The sequence below is a fragment of the Brienomyrus brachyistius genome, unplaced genomic scaffold (assembly GCF_023856365.1).
Source record: "Brienomyrus brachyistius isolate T26 unplaced genomic scaffold, BBRACH_0.4 scaffold70, whole genome shotgun sequence".
NCBI classification, from domain to species: domain Eukaryota; kingdom Metazoa; phylum Chordata; class Actinopteri; order Osteoglossiformes; family Mormyridae; genus Brienomyrus; species Brienomyrus brachyistius.
The window spans coordinates 1329603-1350106 of record NW_026042345.1 but is presented as its reverse complement, the minus strand read 5'-3'; the positions used below and the strand labels follow the sequence as shown (position 1 = coordinate 1350106).

Here is a 20504-nt window from a genome sequence, read left to right as displayed (position 1 = left end):
AATGCAACCTTGTCCAATCAGATGAGAGATAAATGCTATGTTTATCCTTGACCAAGAGTCAAAGCTGTAGTTTATGAGGCATAGACTAAGCCTAGCATAAAAAAAATTGAAGAGCTTGATGCCTGAGATATTAAAGATTTTAACAATCTACATATAAGTTCTTATATAATAGGCTGACCTCGCCTTCTCGATTGCACGTTGCTTTGGATAAAAGCGCCTATTCAATAAATAGATGAATGTGACTGAACAGAATGCATGACCACGTCCCATAGGATTGCTGGAAAGATTCGGGTCTAGGATTCTTTAAGATGTGAGGCATGTGAGTGGCCGTAAATTATATGGTGGGACCAACCTTATCGTTAACTAATGATATGATTTGAATCAGTGATTGACAGGGGAGGGGGCACTCCAGTGGCCAATCAGCTGGGGCCAATGGTCCTTTGGCCCTGCCCCGGAGCACACCCCTGCTGAAATCACAGGAATTTTGGTAGCTAAATATAATGTGGTGATGTAACCAGATGAGTCTCCATGAGCTTAACTGCTCGTAACTGACTGATGTTCTGGATCTTCTCCCTAATTACCCAATTTCTGGTAAACCCACACCCCCTGCACCCTCACCCTTTTCAAAGGTGGATGCTCACGGCAACATCCTCCTGACCAGCCTGGAGATCCGCAACGAAGTGACAGGCGCGGAGATGCTGGCAGGCCTCGGTGACCCGCGGCCGGGTGTCTTCTCCTTCGACAACGCCAGCATCCAGTACCGGCGGCCCATAATGGCCCGCGACCTCTACGGGCGCCCCCCCGCCGACCACCCCACGACGCTCCACAAGAAGGGCCGCCTGCGGAGAAGAGCCTCACAGATCAAGGTCAAGATCCCCGACCTGACAGACGTCAACGCGATAGACAAGTGGTCCCGCATGATCTTCCCCATCGCTTTCACCTTCTTCAACCTGGTCTACTGGCTTTACTACGTCCACTAGACCAGTGCTCTCTCTCTCTTCCCTCAGCTGGGCTCATCCATCCACTTCATTCTCAGCCAATGCTTTTCCGCTCTTAATCCAAAGGATCACGGTGGAGTTTAAATTTAGTCTCAACTGCCAGGTAAAGTTTAGCATTTTTTTTTTTTTTTTTTGCTTGTGAAACTATGAACCGAGGACAGCAGATATTGCTTTTTTTTCCACCTCAAGGAGATGTTTCTAATATTTCTCAGAATAAGAAATGGAAACAGGCATGACCTGAAGCATTGCATTTATTTTTTTTTTTTCTTGCAGCCTAATATCTAGCGCTGGCTTAACCTGGAGCAGTACGCCATAATAATCTTTGCTCTTTTCTGCATGCGACAGTGACATCACTTCTTAGTTGTTAGCTTAAGAAGGACACTGTATGTGTCCGAATGGAGCAAAGCCGCTGGAATAATATAGAGGAATCTTGTTTCTTTTTTTGCCTGCGGAAAGATCTGCGGACACATCTTGCATGTTTGTGTGACATGATCAGGTACACGTTCATGTTGATTTAAACTATGCTTGCATGTTTTCAGACTTCTCATGCTTTTTTTGCACCCCAAAGCCCGAGCCCGGAATTTGCTCTGGTGTTTATCTTCATCCCGGCATTTGGGAGATCAGCAAAAAGTTCACCGCTGAACTGGCTTCCGCACGGACGTTCTTTGACCTCTGTACCTACAGGATTCATGATCTCATCTAAAGGTTGCTTTTTAGGAGGTTAAGTAGACTCAGATAATCTTAGAAGACCATACGCTTTACAAGAGATCAGGTATGCAAACACAACACTTTTCGAAAACACGCAAGGTACATAAGCGATTACAACAAAGTGTGTAGCAGTTATTCTCAGTTGAATTCAGCTGCTCGGGACTGGCTGAACCCTGACAGCACAAACAACCGAGTAAGCAAAATGTCATCTCGCCACTGAAGGCCCAGCTGATGCCCCTCATTAAACGCATCCGTCACTGACCAAATGTATGGTTACAGTTAAATTGTTAAATTATATACTATGACTGTGTTCTGTAGAAGAAGGCCCCTTTGATGCTTATTTATTTGTTTGATTTGTTTGCTTGCTCTCTTACTGGTTTAATTGGATTGCTGACTGGTCCAGTAGCACTGGTGTGCCGGCTGTATATATTTTCAGTATCACGCACAATAGATGTGAGAAAAGAGCATTGGGTATGCGATCGCAGTTCAGTCTAATGGTGGCGCTCATTTTAGAAGCGTTTCAGAAGTGCTGCCCGGAGTATTGTTAGAATAATTTAATATAATACTTTAAAAATCACTTGATTCAATCATGGCTCCCTCTGTTCCGAGAACTCATCTAATGATCATTGTCAGAAACAGACGCTGTCTTCAATAAGGGGTACTGGGTGCAGACGTACCCTACAAAATATAAGGTCGGAATATTCTCGAAGGGTGATTTAATGCGAACGCCGATGCGAGGATGCGCTGTCAGTTATTCCCAGCTGCGGTCTTCACTCCCTGTTTTTATGCACTTTTTAGCGACGCATCGTCAGGGGCTGAAATGTAACTCACGATGAGCTGAGCTGATCGACAGCCTCCCGTTCTGGAGTCCGTCCAAAGGGAGCAGGATGCGGGATGCAGGTTTGCAGGGTAGAAAGTTTGCGTGGAGCATTGGGCAGATCTTTCTGTACCTGTCAGGTGGGGCTCTGTTCTCTCCATTGAGACGGAGTTTTAACAGGCATCTTGGCACCTCCAATGCAAGAACCAGCTGAGTCGTCTGTATGGGTCAAACAGGGTTTATCTCTTTAAAAAAAAAAAAAGGCACAATTGTAATGCTTCCACATTTTGCACAATTATCAACAGCACATGTGTTTTCTTTAAGACTGAATATTGTGCCTTCATGCTGAAAAATATATATAAAATGTCTGGAATGTAAATGATATGCGTTTCTTTCTTTAGGAATCAGAAACTTAAACATAGTGTATCATTTCTGGTGTTATAATGTACAGGCTGTAGTTGTGGAACATTCCTGAGTTGAAGACAATCTGTAAATACAACAGCAAGCATATTTTGCATGTTCTTTTCCCGCGTGTGTTTCCATTTTACTTTTACGCACTTCATAAAAGCTCGGAAACCTCCCTGAAACTGTACCGCCTGGCTTTGTCCAGTGCTCCCGAAAGACTAAATGGGCGACGTGTTGCACTCCGCTGACTCGGCACAGTTGAACCTCAAGCACACTTCTCTTCGTGTTTGATTGTATGCATGAATGTACCACTGGAAAACAGCGCGCCCGTAGCCCGGATGCGACAGGGAGCCGCGCCGGTCGTCACGCCACATGCGCGGTCGCTGAAGGACCCTGCGGCCCACACGACGCAGCGCGCTGACGCCGAGGCCGATGGCTTTACCAATCGGCGCTTCTCATTCAGGCCGAACTTTGCCGTTGTTTCGCCATCCTCCATCTCCGTCGCTTCACGAGTTCATGTCTGTGCCTTGGCTGTGCGTCAAACGGGATTATACATAAACAATAGTATTATTAACTCAGTTTAGAAGCGAAATTAGGTTAAACCAAATCGTCTGATTTTATCTCAGTAGTAAATACGATAATCACAATCCTATTTTCCACTCCATGGCTATTATATACAAAACAAAAAAAATGTATATTTGAATAAGAGTATATTATATGTTTAACAGTTATATTTAGTCTGAACCAGGGGTGCCGTAAGGGGAGCGGGTGGGGGGTGGGCGGGGAGTAAGGACAATTTCAAAAAACAATTGGAATATAACTAGATTGGTCTGGGTTGTGGGCTCAACGTGATATGCTTCCATGGAGCCCAAAATGTCTAGCAGCGCCCCTGGTCTGAACAATTGTGAAGGTATTCTATATTCAGGCAGGTATCACTCAGCAAACAGAATTTAAAAGCTGTAAAATATCATGCTTTAAACATTTAATAGATATTTTAAGAAAACTGGAGAGGCATTAATTTCTGCTGTAAGTATTTGTCAGTAAAACGCGTGGTGAGGTAGTAACACAGGATCTGCCGAGAGCGAGGAGCAGTTGACAGGAGAAAAGGCACAGAGCTGCTGTATGTCATGTTTCAGCCCTCAGGAAATGCAGAAATTAACATTGATGTTGTATAGGTCCTGCTGCTTGGCAGAATGATTGTATTGAAAGGGAAATAAAATCTCACAATGTTGAATGTCCCCAAAAGCAACAGGAAATTCTTTGTAAATGCTTTGTATATGAACTTTGTTTAAAAAGTGTTTTACCGTAAATATTCCTGCTGCATTTCTTTATATTTTGTATTTTCCTGAATCTGTAATAAACAGATTAATGACAGGGATATTTGTTTTGTTGGTTGTCATTGTAATTCTTTATCATATTTCACCTTGATCGGGAGGGAGGGGGTGATTATCAGTTCTGCCTGATTGATGTTCGTCAGGCACTGCTTATCTGACGAGCATAATTCTGTCATTTTGTTAGAATCATGTTACTTAAACATCTACATTCTTCGCATCCTTTATGTATTAATTTATCTTTCCTTCTTACCTTTTACTGGGTCATTATTTAAATATCCGGTGCAAAAGAACATAGCGATTTATGCCTTTGTAGAATCTCCTTACTCTTAAGAATAATCTTCACCAATTGTCTACTTGAAAGCAGTGATGTCATTAAATAGCCAAATAAACCTCCATCATTCATGATAAGTTATTCTCTTCTTCATTGTCGCACAATCATTTTATGAAGCTTCCCCGGACTGTGCCGAAAGTGTGAATCAATGGGTGTATTTGACCCCCGTACCCTAACTCTTACTCACGATACTTCCATCCGGCCTAATGGTCGAACGAGCAGCACCACCTCTGAAAGACCCCAGGCAGATGCCTGCATTTTGGCCAGCCGAGTGAGACGTGTGGCTTTCATTATTAATATCTCCTTTCCCCCTTTCGTGCTTGCAGGGGTCACCGTCATTGGGTCATTAGGAGCGGACATTTCATTACGGCAGATAGTCTGTCTGGAAGGGTGACCCAACCGAGATAGACTATCAAAAACAGGACAGTCTCTAACCAAGTCGGCTTCATTATTGCTAGGGCTGGGATCACTTTTCATCCACCTTATCCTGCACTGTCCGCTGTCAGCCCCCCAAGTCTGATAACAAACGACCCCTTCCTGTTTCTTTCTGCAGACATCATTAGGACCTGACGCACAGGGGAGGGGATTATTTTCAGTCCCTTTTTTGAAAGAGTGTAATTTCTCTTCCTCGTTTTTCATCAATTTCGTTTTTCGCAGACACCCGAACAAGTGATGCTTCTCCCGATACAGATCTTTGTCGGAAGACGGGTGATGTGATCCAAATGTTTTTCTTTTTTTTTCTGTCAGGATGCAGGGATCCGGAAATGATTCCCATTGGCGGGTTGCGTCATTGAGCATGAAAGATAGATCATTCTTGGCTCAATGAATATTTTCCTTGACGCCAGACACTATTTTGGGAGTAGATGGGTGTACAGGCCGGGTAGGGGGCAAAAAGGCAACGGGTGTTGAAGATGCCCATGGCAGTCGGGTTACAAACTCAAAACTGGGTCTGGAATGTCGACAGAAGCGTGGTTGATAATCATCCTCCCTTTTGCATTGAGTAATGCGGCGTTCTAGGTACCGATCACAGATGCACGTTCACTGTGGCGTGAAGTCAGATAGGAAAGCGCAGGCAGGATTTCCTCCACGTTTCATGCATTGCGATCGGGATATGTCCCTCGACTGCCAAAGCCTCCCTTGCAACCAAATGATCATAGTTTTACAAGCCTGAGTAGCTGTGGAAGCCGGGCTTGTGGATCTGCTTTGCTAATGGTGGAGAAGTGAAATCCATATCTGGCAGGCCATCTTCAAGAGTACCTATGAGAAGATCTACGGATAAACGTCCTGGGGAACAACATCGGAATCTGTTTAACTTCAAAGCTCACACTCGATTGAAACAGAGAGATGCAAGGCTTTTAAAATTAAAAGCTCCCTCATGAATTTAGCTCAGCAGGTTTGGCTCATGGGAGTTTTAAAATGTTCTGAGGGCAGAATGAACAATGAATGACTCAGACAGATAACCAACCAGATCTTGGTCAGGTTATCTCTTTGAACCAATCAGTTTTCGTTCTGCCATATTTTTTTTTAAGTAAAACTCCCACGAGTGCAGGTTAGACTTGTGCCAGTGATCAGAAGATTGCAGGTCCAAATCCCAGGGCTGGCAGGCATTTTACTGTTTGACCCTTGAGCAAGGCTAACCTCTAATAGCTCCAGGGACCGGCTCACCCTACTTTCTCAGTTATATGTCGCTTTAGCCTCAGTCTTCCTCTGTGGATCATGCCTCTTTTGTTTGCACTGACATGTGTCCCTACCTGACAAAAACTCTCTGCTTCTCTGTGTATCGGCAGCCGAGCGGCACCAACAATCAGCCCCCCGTCCGATCTGCCAAAGTTCACCGACGCTGCGAGTCGCACAGGGACAGCGGATGCTCGTTAACCTCTCGCATTCTTCTGGCGACACATACAGACGGGCTCCTCTGTGGCGGGGCTCCGAGCCACGAGACACTCTGCGCCCCTGATGATGTAATTAGCCGCTCACTTCGCCTCCGCTCCATGAGTAGCGGAAACGGTGATTTTCCACGTCGCCCCTGTTCACATCTCGCCTTACGTGGTCACCTATCACCCGTCCCCCTGCCGACACCAGGTACGATCAAAGTCGAGTCTTCCTGTCGCCTGGGTGGGGGTCCGCTCCGCGGTTCCTGCACTGCTGGTAGAGAGGATTACGCTTGTGGGCATGCAGAGCTGGTGATGATTACATGTCAGGGGGCAGAGAGGGTCCATATCCCATCTGTCCCTGCAGTACACCCTGCCCCTTGCTGGCCTACCGCTTCGAGGCCAGGCCCGGAGGCAAAGCGAGTCACCGAGCCCTTGCTGTGTCGAGTCCCTGGAGGGAGATTAGCAAAGAGCCCACTGACGTGAAACGGGTTGCACTTCCGCCCGCGTCACACCGGACAGCGTGATGACATCTTCAGCCCAAGTCAATAATCACGATAACACAGGTTACTGCATACTAAAGCATCTCATATGAGTAGAAGTTTTTAATACATTTCCACAACTATATTAAAATAAATATGATATGAACAGTCCGTTCCACATGGATAATCATACTGAATAATCTCTTTCTTCTTTCATCTATGAACTTAAGCCACGCTTCTAGAAAAATGTTATCCTAGAGGAAATTTGTGTAAATAGCTCTTCTTCATGGATTCAGCTCAATGCCAAACCGCTTATGAGATAGAAAAAGCGTTTAATAATTTTTGCAGTGCAATGTGGCAGGAAATAACAGTGGAATAAGAATTTGAAGATCTTTGCTACCAATCTCTGACCCTTGACCCTAATTGCTGGAGCATCTTTCCGTTGCTGAATATCTGTTGGTCTTTATCTTCTCAGGCTCTTTGTGTAACACAGCAGTAAGCTGATAACTGCATACAGAGAATCTCACCAGCACTATTACCTGCTCCCTACTATAGCTTGATCATCCATCTTGGAAACGTACCCTTCGGGGGCGATTTGTCTTAAGCCCAAATTTAACTCTGATGTTAAAGTTAATATAATATTTAGCAATCATACATTTTTAAGAAGTTCTGAGTGAGTGAACAACAGATTCATTCACCCAGATTCAGACCCTTTGCCCTGCTGATGGTCACAGTAACCAAATTCATGTATGTAAATATATACTGATCAGCCATGACATTAAAATCACTGATAGGTGAAGTGATTAACATTTGTTATCTCATTACAATGGCACCCGTGATGGGTGCTATTATTTGTTAGGCAAGAGAACAGTCAGTTCATGAAGCTGATGTGTTGGAAGCAGGAAAAATGGGCAATCATAAGGATCGGAGCGAGTTTGACAAGGGTCAAATTGTGATGGCTAGACGATTGGCCAAAACGGCAGGTCTCGTGGGGTGTTCTGGTGAAGCGGTGATAGGGCCCTGGGTGCCCAAGGCTCAATGACTAGTAGAGTTTTATACATGTTTTCTGTGTTAATCTAGACGTGCTGATTAAAAACAGCATTTCTAAAATGGAAATTCATACTCCTGAAGGAAGTATCTAACTTAAATTTTTAAGTTTTAGAAAATGATCAACAATCAGATATTGTTTTGGGCCCTTTTGCTAATCGATGGATTTGTTCTTCTTTATCTGCGACTTCTATGGGAAGCTCTTTAGTCCTCATTTTCACTGCTGTCCTTCAGATTCACAAAGTGAATAATGATCCACTAAGTGTGGAATTTCTATCCAGGGATTGTTGGCTCTTATTTTAATGATTCACAAGCAGAGGCCATTTGTAAGGCAACTGTGTCCTTGCCAGGGCAATTCTGGTTTACCTGTGTAAAATTAGAGCTCCCATAACACAGGAGGTGGTGTGTTCCTTGGCAAGGTAGGGCACTGCGTCCGTTATCAGAAGGTTGCTGGTTCACATCCTGTGGTCAGGAGAGTTATCTCACAGTTAGGCCCTTAATTGCTTCAGGGCCCTACTCCTTCAAAGAAAGTCCACAATGCATCTCATAAAAAAAAAAAATAAAAAATGCAAACACTGGGTTTAAATACTTAGGCAAGCAGCATACTTTTCCGTAAGAAGAATTTTATTTAATATATAACAATGTTGCGGGGGTCCATCCCAGAAGCTATGGCGGCAAGAAAAGGAATAGAAGAGGCAGGTACAGAGAATGGATGGATGGATAAAACAATATCACATAAAATATTACAAGTTTTCAGTGATCAGTGAATTTTAAAAATAAAATGATCAACTAAATTTCAATTGTAATTGAGTAAAATGCTGAAATCTGTGATGAGTTTGAATGCTTTTTGCGAGACACTGTACATATTGTAAAGCGCTTTAATTCTTCCTTATCTCCCTGGTGTAATGTGCTCCAGGCATCTCCCCTCTAGCTGTGTTTACCCTGTTTATGCTAATCGACTCACAGTTCTGCTTTTCTCTTTTTTTTCGGTCAGCATACCATTTTCCTTTTAAACCGGCCATGATTGGCACTGGTCACAGCTGTGCCAGTCTCCCCTGAGTCGGTTCGCCAGACTGTAGACTTGATTACACTTCGGCTGTGAATTACGGCTGGCTAAAGCAACAGTAAGGACAGCCGCTGGTGTCACTGAGAAAGCCAGCCGGGCCTAAATAAGACAAAAAGGGTCGCCTCGGGTCCCTTAACCAATCTGGGGGAGAAAAATACAACCGCTTCCAAACTAAACCAAGAGCCGCTCCGGATATCAGAGTTCACTGTCGTCACTAGTAATTGAATTTGTCCAAATCCAATATCCTTGTCGTCCTTTTCTTTTCCTTCAGCAAAAGATCTCACTGGATCCAATTGGGACGTTTCACGATATGCCTTGTAACATGTAGTGGTACCATTAACACATTTGTGTGCAGGTGTGTCCCAGGGAGCCCAAAGGGGACAATCAGTGTGGAGTCTTATAGGTGTTATTTACTGTGGGATGAAATCAACTGACAATAGAATTGAACCGGTGTAAATTTAAGGCATGAGAGGGAACACCACACCTAGGAAATGCGTATGAAAATATATGAAAATCTATTTCTATGACCCTGACCAGAATGAGCAGTGAAAAGTTAGATTATAATAATGATGAATTACAATTAAAAAAATACAAGGAATTGCTGTGTTAAATGGAATAAATGTGGGAAAATGCACGGAACCAAAAAAAAAACACAGCACTTTGTAGACGTCTGGGTGGTCTTCAAAGGAAACATCCGCAAGTAAAATGAAAATTAATGGCAGACACGTTCTCTTGATGTCCTTCTTCTCCATGCCTCCAGAATCTGGGCCCTGCTTTGTCTGCCCAGTTAGGGACGATGCCAGTCTGCCCGCCTGTGGGCCGCGTGTCCCATAAGAGCCACACAGGGGAGGCTGCTGATTGCCTCCGCCCTCCGATCGTTACGGCTACGGGAAGACCTGTCAGCGGGTAAAAGGGACATGGAAACATAGCGGCAAACGCCAGGGGGACGCGGAGCAGTAATGAGATGGAGACAGAAGAGCTAGCAGCCCGCATCCTTAAAAAAAGCTCCTTAAATAGGATCCTGAAAAGAATGCAGCAATCCCAGCATGCAATCTGTTCACAGTTATCTAGAAAGACAGAGGAAACCATAGTAAATGGTGGCACAAACATTGCTCATTCCCTTTGAGAAACCTTTGAATGGAAAATAAAAACCTTCTCAAAAAAACAATGACTATTTCACAGAACATACTATTAGCAATAGGCATAGACACATCCGCTATTTTCATTATTTGCCAGCTCTGTAAAAACATGTGGCGGATTTCATTTTTACGGGTATCTCTTCCTTTTGCCCGAGGCTGCATCACTTAAACAACAGAAGCCGAGGGAGCTGTTTGACTTCCTGTCCAAATGCATGTCCGTGCAAAGCCGTGGACATGCCTCTCACAATGTTGTCTGACGTTAGTACAACCCAGCTGTGAAAATATACATCAGCTGATTGCTTGCGCTAACATGCAAATGAGCATTTTTCTAAGACTTTAAGACAAAATCGTTGCCATTTAAAAGTCATCCGTATGGGGGTAAAAAATCAAGTTGCGTTTATAGTTACTAACTTTACTGCATTATCCTATTCTATACCATACTACACTATACTATACTATACATTTATACTATTTGTTATTTTTACTCATTAGTGGTAGCGTCACTCTTATGTTTAATTCATAACGATTTTTTCCATCGCCAGGGATGGCATTGCGCCGCAGAGCTGAGCTCTAATTGGCCCGTCCCGGCTTTGCAAAGCTTTACCTCGGCTGTTTGTCATGAAAAAGCGCCGGGGTGAGCCGGCGCTGACTCTGCCGTAAGCGAAACCTAAAGGCCGCCGTGCACGGTCTGCTGCCGGTACGAGAGACTTGGGGGACGCAGGGCAGGGGCGGATATACCGGGCGGTGAAGGCGTGATCCACAACAGACCAGTCATTAAGGAAATGCTGAGCGAAGTAAAAATTAAGTGACCCTCGGTAATTAGTGATACAATCTAAGTAATCATGTTTTAAATTTTAAGTAGCCTTTAAGATTAAAAAAGAAAAAATAACTGAAATCTTTACAAAAGCTAATACCAAAAAACTGAAATAATCCGTTTGCAGAAATACAGTTAAATACACAAAAAATGTTTATGTAAATGCAATTTCACATATGTATTAGTCATTATAATGACATATTTCATATGTCAGTTTGAGGCAGGAGCGTGAATGCGCTGTGATGATCGCCGATCAGATGTGTCTGACAGTGCAGATCTGCTCATAATCAAAGGGGAATTAGCAATCAGTGCAATTTAACGAGGAAACAATTCAGCAAATCAGCGAGCAAATAAAAAATATTCATGGCTGTGCGTGGCGGCTAGTGAGCTACTGAGTAGGTTCTTGAATTAAACCTGGTGAGGTTGCATTTTCCCTATCAGATCGACCATCCCCCTGACAGGTGCCCACACACGGGCATTGATGTCACCCATATTCACTCACACTGCCATGTTACTGTATACATCTCACATCTGACTCATTTTTTATCAGTGTGTCTTCCAAATGTAATAATACGTCCATCTTCTTTAGCTGTTTATCAGGTCTTGTATCCCAGCGTTTACAGGGCACAAGGGGACACCCAGGACAGGAAATTTTCAGACACCAGTTCAGTTCCTGCTACAGGGCTATATACTGAGCACATGGACATAAATTATGAGGGGGATCTAATAATGAAAGCCTCCCAATACACCCCCCCCCAACCCCCATAAATGGGTGGAGACCTCACCCCTCCATGTTCAACCAACTCAAAACTATGCCCTTGACTGGACAGCACTGCCACCAGAATAATTACTAGGTAGATTTATTATTCACTGATTTAGACTCTATTATTTAAAGCATTTTATATGCTATTAATTATAAAATGAATTACATTTGTTTACTGTTGGATATATTCTGGCTGTAGCCTTACATCACAAGTTCCTCTGCTGCTTAAATCCATTCTGAAATCTCTTCCTGTGAATCGGCAGCTTGTATAATTATACATCCAATTTAATCTAACAGGGGCTGTTAACCGCCCAGACACCAGGGTATTGAGTATGGTAATGGAGACAGATTTAACAGCTGTCTGTTACGTTTAACAATAAAGCCACAGATTTTCATTTGCAGAATCACTCAGCTCAATGAAGGCTTCTCTGTCGTGTGAAAAAATAAAATCGAAGCACAGAAGAGGTCATTGGTCTGAGCAAAGCCTGGGTGAAAATGATTGGCTTCTGAAAAGTAACTAGTCGGCCTCTGTACCTGAAGTGAACCATTCACAAGGGGGGCAAGACAAATCACTGAGTAACCAACTTTTGAGTTATGGCAATTTGTGTCCTCTCGCCATGACCTCATGAAAAACTGCTGTACATGATGGTTTAGCACACGGATAAACGCGTCTGAGGAACTCACAAGCGGGACACTCTTGCTGAGCTTCATGCTCTGCTGAGCAGTCAATGCAGTTAAAAGGCTAGCAAACGCATACGCCAAGACCGCTGACTGTGTACTCAGACACGGAGTGGCAGCTCAGGGCTGTTTCTACAAAGCATACAGCTGTTTGCTTTTTAATAAAGTTTAACGGGCATTTTGACTGTCAGCATGTTGCCAGTCTCTAGTTTCGCTGACCTCTAAATGCAGGTGTTATTAGACCTTAGTATCATTTTGCTAAGATGCTAAGATGTTCGTAATGGAAGTAGAATGTAGATCCCCAACACACAGCACATTCAAATTTGGAGTGATAAATGGTGTCTTCGGGAAACACTCATGAGGATTTCGCATACACAAAAATGTCCTTAGAGCAGAACAAAAATGATTGGTTCTGAGAGATAACCAATCAGATTGTAGAGTAGGCTGGTCCAAGCAACTAGAGGAGGCAGGGCCAACCAATCAGAGGTCTTGGTCCCAGCCTCCTCCAGTTGTTTGGACCCACACACCTTCACGTGGAAAAACATGAATCTCGTACTCTTAAATCATCAAATCAGTCTTATATTTGGGAGGGACAGTTTATACTAAAAGTTGTGTCCACTTCAAACAACATACGCCATGAATCAGACAGTCAGGTTTACTGTACAGCCTACCATTGTAGTATCTTCCCAGGTACCAAAATCCATAATAGGTCTCGTGCCATGAAAGAGCTAAGCCTGGGGGCTGGAATAGGCACCTGCCTGTCTCTAAAGCTCATGTCGTCTTGTGTTTCAGAGGGTCTCAGAGGCACTAAATTACTGGGTCTTGTCAAAACTGAACTTTCACACTGACCTTGCGCTGCACTGAAAAATTTGTTGCGTGACTCCTTTCTGTGAAGAGCTTCTCTAGACCATTTGAACTCTAAAGCTTCCTGTTGCAGATGCTGAGGATTTCTGGTGTTGGCTACCAGATCTAGGTGTGGCGGAGAACCTGACATCTTTCCTGGTCCGTGGTGTAGCGACAAAAACGTGAAACTTCGTCACGTGCCTCGTCACACCCTGTGTATCATCCAGTTAGCCGCATGCTATTCATCATTCCTGCCTGTTCTAAATCATTGCTCATAGAGAAGCTGTTAGATGCGATGATAAACTGAATTCCAAATCCTCGCCACGCCAAAATGGGAGCAGGAATATCATGACACGCAACAAAATACCCGGTATGTATGCAGCTTTCAGGGTTAATCACAGTGATGCACATCTGAGATCAGCTGCGATTACAGCTCCTCCATATCTCCCCAGCTAGAGCTCTGACTCATTGTAATTAGTTAATTTGTATCTTCAGCTCTTCATGGTTAATCTTCCCGGACACCAGCTAGGCTGCCTCACGCTGGGGGAGAGTCTTGAACTGCAATCAAGCTTTCTGCAACCCCCCAATTCAAATGGGACTGCCTGAGAGTCACTTTAATTGATTTTTAATTGTTGTTTTATTTTCCTCATTTATTTATTAGCCTCTGTTTTTACCACTTGACACAATTTCCATGCCTAAATAAGTACAGCAAATATTCTTTAAATGAGATATGATGAAGCTATATGAAGTTTTTAAGTATAAAGTTTTATTACAAAACCTCTCATTTACTGTCTCAGAAGTGACTGGCTCTGTATTTATCTATGAGGGTGTCACGCCCTGCATCCTTGCCCGCTTGTTCTTTCCCGTGACCTGGGAAGACTCATGTCCTGCGGTCAGCTCCCCACTTCCCGGGGTCCACAGGACCCCCTAGCCAAATTCTGTTCCCTTCCGCCCCGTTTAAGTTTTTGCCCCAATGCCATGTCCTGCCTTTCCTTCCCCCTGGTTTGTGACTCGCCCTTGGCTGCCTGTTCCTGACTCTGGCGACCTCCACTTGTCCACCCTGTTTTGGTCAATGTTGTGTTACTGGGTTTCCATGCTGTACTTGGTCCCCTGTCTTGTCTCGTCTGTTTCCCGTTAGTCTCAGCCTGTTCAGCACCCCTGTCTGTAGTGTCTGGTTTTATCCAGTATCCTGTTGTGAGCCTTATGTACCTGCCACACCTAATTTCTCTTACCTCTCATTTCAGCCCTCATGTGACTCACTCCAGCTGCCTCTTGTCTGCACCCTCGTTAGTGGTGTGTAACTTGCTTCCCTATCTTCAGCTCCCCAGTCCAGTCCTTGATGTTGCTACCTGCTTTTGCTCCTGATTGTGTCCTGTGTCGTCTCATCTTGCCTGCTCTTTGTCTCCCCATTTTGACCCTTCATGGTCCTTTTGAGTTTGCCCCATTTGTGGTTTGATGTATCCCAATAAAGCCCCTTTCGATTGTCCTGACGCCTCTGTCCATGTCTCGATGTGACAGAGAGCTACTTTAGGCACAGCATAACTTATCATCTTAAGATCTTTTCCTATAGGTGGAACAAGCATAATTGACAAAAAAACCAATTTATAAAATTCCCAAATGAAGAGAACATGAGTACTGCCAGATTTGTTTTGTTGTGTGTAACATCCAATTTGAGACACCAACTTGCCTAACTGCATGCCTTTGGCCCACAAGGGAAAGCGTGGAGAGAATGAGCACATTGCAGTCACAGAGAGCTGGAGGTACAGTATGCAATGACAGTGCAAGCCACCATCTCACCATCGTAGCTATCAGCTACTGGATTATGGAACGGCATTAATTTAGCAACACGATGGTTATCTAGCCAAATTTTACTGCAGAATTTATAATCATTTATTTTGGGTGGTAGGGTACATGGAGGATCCGGCACAGAATGGCACATGGAGAGGCAGGTTTTATTAACAAGGTATGTGGTGAGAGTGCACAGGGGAATCCCAGGGCAGCAGGAAGCCATTGCGATTCTGTGCCGGATCCTCCTTAAACCGAGGGGGTGAGAGAGCGGTCACACAGAGTGAGACGTCGTGCCGGGAAGAAACCCAAAAGGAAGGGAGAGAAAAGGAGGGGTTGAATTGAAGAGAGATGGAGGGGAGTCATTAAACGGCCAGGAAGTCGGGTGACAATCGTGACATAATTATCTTCCTCTGGCTGTGTGTAGCTGGGGCGGAGTCTCATGGGTGTGTGTAGCTGGGGCAGGGCCTCATGTAGCTGGGGCGGAGTCTCATGGCTGTGTGTAGCTGGGGTGGAGTCTCATGGGTGTGTGTAGCTGGGGCAGGGCCTCATGTAGCTGGGGCGGAGTCTCATTGGTGTGTGTAGCTGGGGCAGGGCCTCATGTAGCTGGGGCGGAGTCTCATTGGTGTGTGTAGCTGGGGCAGGGCCTCATGTAGCTGGGGCGGAGTCTCATGGGTGTGTGTAGCTGGGGCAGGGCCTTGTGTGGCTGAGGCAGAGTCTCATGGCTGCGTGTAGCTGGGGTGGAGTCTCATGGGTGTGTGTAGCTGGGGTTGGGCCGTGTGTGTGTGGGGGGGGGGGAGTCTCATCGCAAGGTGTAGCTGGGGAGGGGTCTTGCTGGGGAGGGGCTCATGGCCGCTTGTTTGCTGGCACAAAACACAAAAGTAAAATTACATCTGCGGAATTGCATATTTTACATTTTCCCCTGTTACTATATCACTCTGAGTATTACGTGTGTCATGGGATCCATCCATTATCTCACTCAGTGTATGGCCTGCTGTGTATCATAACTACATGTGGCCCATAAGCTGAAAAGCAGGTCATGTACTGGTTGAGGGACAGGGCCTGGCATCAAAAATCTGCAAGCTTACCTCCCAAGAAAGTTTCTGCTCTTGTACATGAACTATTTTCTTCTTTTTTTTTCCTTTAGTATATCAGAATAGCTTACATCCTTCAGCAGTCTCTGTATAAGAGTCAATAACTATATATATATGAGGCATAGACCACAATGCAGCACCAAAGGTCGCTAGCAAAAGCCAAAGCATGTCCACGCACACCTGAGCTCCGTCTTTCAACATCTCAGAGTGAAGATGAACGTTTTCGTGGACATAAAAGCAGAAAGACACCGCGCTGCCATGTTGTTGCGATAATTTTCTTTCGCGTAAAACCCAGGACCGGCTTGCCGATGGGAAAATGATGCCTTTTTGATCTTAGAGATTATTCTCCTCCTTACAGCCACCCATGTGGATGTGAGCTTTGGGTCCACAGTGACTCTTTCACCGGTTCACACAATACATCCTAAGGAATGGAAGGTCATATTATTTTATTATTATTTTATGTATGTTAGTAAAGACACACTTGTGACGAGCGGTTATGTGTCGGGGAACAGGGAAGCAATTCCGGGAGCCAGGAATCCAAAAGGCAGGTTTATTACGGGAAATGCAGGACAGACGGCAACGGACTGCACAACACAGGGGTACACACGTCAATGACAGATCTACCAAGACAGACTGAACGCGGACTCAAATAAAGGACATGACATCGGAATGAACGCAGGACAGCCGGTACGTTGGGAATTCATATGAGGGTAACGAGGTGGGCGTGGCACATGACAGGGCTGGACGGAGGGACGTGAGATCAGAGTGCACACATTAGAGAGCCACTGCTTAGAGGCTATCTCTGTATAGATTGGGAATGGCAGCTTTAAAAATAGACAGAGATTAATGTTATAGAGTATTAGATGAGAGGGATCGAAGATAGCTCTCCTCCAACATGATGGAGATCAGATGGCCAGCTACTGACTGGCCAGACTGGTTCAGAAAATCTGAGATCACAGTAGTTCCATTTACTTCGGCAGTCATAGCTGGGAATGACGTCACAACAGAATTAACCGTGCTCCATTCTAAATTAGAATCTGATGATCAGTGGTCATTGTTGACACATCACAGCATGCACAACAACTAAATGTGTCCTCTGCATTTAACCCATATGTGACATAGCAGGGAGGCAGCTAATTCAAAACCTTGCTCAGGGGATGGGATCTTGTGTGGTTAGGGATTCAAACTAGCAATCTTTCAATTACAAGTGAGCTTCCTTAACAAACAGTAAATAACTACACTTTTCACTTTGACTATTGAGGTCAGGTTTGCAGAGGTTCTGCTGACTTTCCAAGTCGGAACTCCGATAACAGGAGGCGTTCCAGATGACATTTCTGACTAGGAAGTTGGAAATTCTGACTTCCCAGTTCAGATGGAATGCACCATCAATCTACCGGGGGGAGCGTCTTAGGTGGCTTGGTAGCCGAGAGCCTCACATCTCCACCCCAACTCTATCTCTTTCATCACATGATATTTTTCAGTGTCTTCCAGGTGTTAGTCCACAAAAATATTTTTTGGATGAGCTACCCTCCCTAAATAAAGTGTGACAGAGCAACTATTGAATATGATTCAGTGTGTGCCCTGCAATGCAGCTCAACCATGATATGAACAGGATAGAAGATGGTGAGATATAGTTTTAGTTGATGTACTTCACATGAGTGTGAATGTGCAAATCATAGTATAGGAAACCCTTAAAATGATATGGAATCAGAGTGTGAAGTTGTGAGTGTCTCTATAATACTAGAGAGTGAACGGATATTAACACGATGTGATGTGCAAAAAGTTTAAGGGTATTTTTCTGACAGAGACCCAAAGTTCTTATGTGACATCCCATCATATTGAGTGGTGGACTGGGGATGCATCTAAGTAGCCAGGCACTGAGAAATAAACAGATTTTTTTCTCTGAACGCTCGCCACACCTTATTTTTCCAAAAGTAGGCCGCACTGCAAAACTTCATACTTTGCACACAATCAGATAGCTAATGATGCATGTTGTGCATTACTGCATATTTTGCATTAATTTCTGCTGAAAGTTAAGCGCCACAGAGAATGATGAATATTTAAATGATTCCATTTTAACAAAGAACCAGATGTTTGTCGGTTCTAGCAATGCACTCTGGGACATCTCCAGAACAGTTAAAGCAATTGAAATGGATTGATAGTACATGACGATAAACTGTCTACCAGAGCACAGTACCAAAACCGTGTCATTTCTGCTCGAGTGCTGAGGTATGAGCAGAATATCGGGTGTTCAGACCTGTTGAGGTAAAAGTATAGCCTCTCTGTCTAAGTTCACAAGGGCATTTTTCATCCTTGGAGCCACATGACTCAAATCAGTAGCTCCAGATCTCAGCATCTGGCTTAAAACATCCTTTCAGTGCTATTTTCCCTTTTGCTCCAGCATCACAGGTTCTGGCTGTCTCTGGTATTTTTATTCCACATTCCCTTGGCTGCACGACGACAGCAAAGTCAAGAGGACAGTGAAAGTCAAGAGGAGAATGTCATTCTATGCTAAGGGTCAGCAGAACGTTAGGACGCGGCGTTCAATAGTAAATGGACAATTGCATCAACAGGAGGCACAGAATTGTATTATAAAGAGAAGAAATAAATATTAAGAAGAGAGTATTTTCTTATTACAAATTCATGAAAAGCCTTAGGCACTTTTAAAGGTTAAAATCCTGCAATTTTACAGTGCTTCCAATCTTAATCATTTTCAGTACTCATGCTACGCTAAGTGCTAGCATAAATAATTGAATCAGCTCAGCCGCTCACGTAAATAGTTCAGTATTTGTTTATGTATCTCAGTTTATGTACCACAGTTTTTGAATCCCTTGGTATTTATGATGCTTCTTAATATAGCCTGGATCGTACGCAAATGTTGTCTTACATTTTAATTGTCTGTGAGGCACTAGTTTGTACGGGGAGGGATTTAAATTGAGAAGTAAAGGATGAACTCCACACTTAAGCGATATGCCCACTGCCTGCTGTGTGCTTGCAGCGCTATTTACAGTAGTAGCAGCTCCAATCAGAGGAAACAGGACTTAAGTGTCCGTCCCATCGACGCCCAGCAGAAACCAGAGGTGATGCTACCTTCGACCAAAACGTGCGGCAGAAGCGCTTGTTTGCTGCGCGCTAATCGACTTTAGCGGCAAGGAGACATCGGTGCTGGCATTGACATCAGGCTTTTCTCAGAGATATGGAAGCACTTGAGTATGTGGGTGGTGGTGGGGGAGTGGGCGGGGGGGGGGGGGGGAGGAGGTGACTGAAGGCGGCTGTGGAAACGGAAATGGGAACGATCCCACGCTAAAAATAAAACCCTTTCCGAGCGGGAGACCTGTGCGCAGTGTCAAATCTGCTCAGATTCTTGGCGCACGCAAGCAACTTGAAAATGCAGCAGCGTTCGGTGAACAATGGCAATGAAACAGGCAGGCACCTCACTTTACTGTGTGTGTGTGTGTGTGTGTGTGTATTAATACATAGATAAATATATATATATATATATGATTTAAAGACTGAAGAAGTGAATTGGGAGCCATGGAAAGGTAACAGAACAGGTGCGGCAATCAGGATATTAATTAATTACTATCAATTAAGCTAATTAACTGAGACCCTTGCGGGGAACTTTCACTCTGAGCACACGTACTATGCATAAACTATTTCCACTGTGTTAGTACTGGAAGGAGATGCACATGTCTAGTGGCTGAAAGGAACTTCATAGCAAATGACCATTCGATCAACAATCTACTGAATAGGGGCAATTAGTTTAATTAAGCATGTCCTCAAAAGGAACCAGAACTGGAATGCATTTCCTGCATTGTTCTGTATTGTCAAATTTTAATATCGAGTTTGGAGCTGGTCAGCAATTCCATGACTTTAACTGTCCTGTTGGTGTCGGGCATTTGGACTGTCACGGGCTCCCCATCCAGGAACGTAGAGATGAAATTAAAGATGCGAATGATATCCCATAATGCAAAGTAACGCTTCAGGGCGCAGACGTCCGCACAGCCTAGATACGGCTCCCTCTGCTCTGCCAGGCCCTTCACCAGGCAGAACCCTGGACTCAATCATATCGGCGACCCACTTAGACCGCATGTCATTCATTAGCATAAGTCACACACCGCCCCGCACATAAAAGTGGCTGTTAATCAGAGAAATAGCCGGGCTGTTAATGAACCCCATCTTTCCAAACGTGGCTCTTGCCTCGGCTTTTTCTCATTGGCAGGTGACGTTCTTGGAAGCCGTGGTGGGGCCGGCAGGGGGCGGTGAACGTCAGGTGACGTCTCTACTCTCCACCAGGTGTCTGCCAGCCGTAAGCTTCCATCACATGAC

The 20504-nt window shown here is 44.5% G+C and overlaps 1 protein-coding gene across 1 annotated transcript in view; it reads left to right on the top strand.

The window, feature by feature from the left end:
• Positions 1-2810, top strand: part of LOC125726343 (gamma-aminobutyric acid receptor subunit beta-1-like) — a 46552-nt gene extending 43742 nt beyond the window's left edge. Inside the window, exon 9 of the mRNA XM_049002649.1 lies at positions 630-2810. Coding sequence (XP_048858606.1) covers positions 630-980 — 351 coding nt within the window. The 3' untranslated portion in view covers positions 981-2810. The remainder of the gene's footprint in view (positions 1-629) is intronic.
• The last annotated feature ends 17694 nt before the right edge of the window (positions 2811-20504 follow it).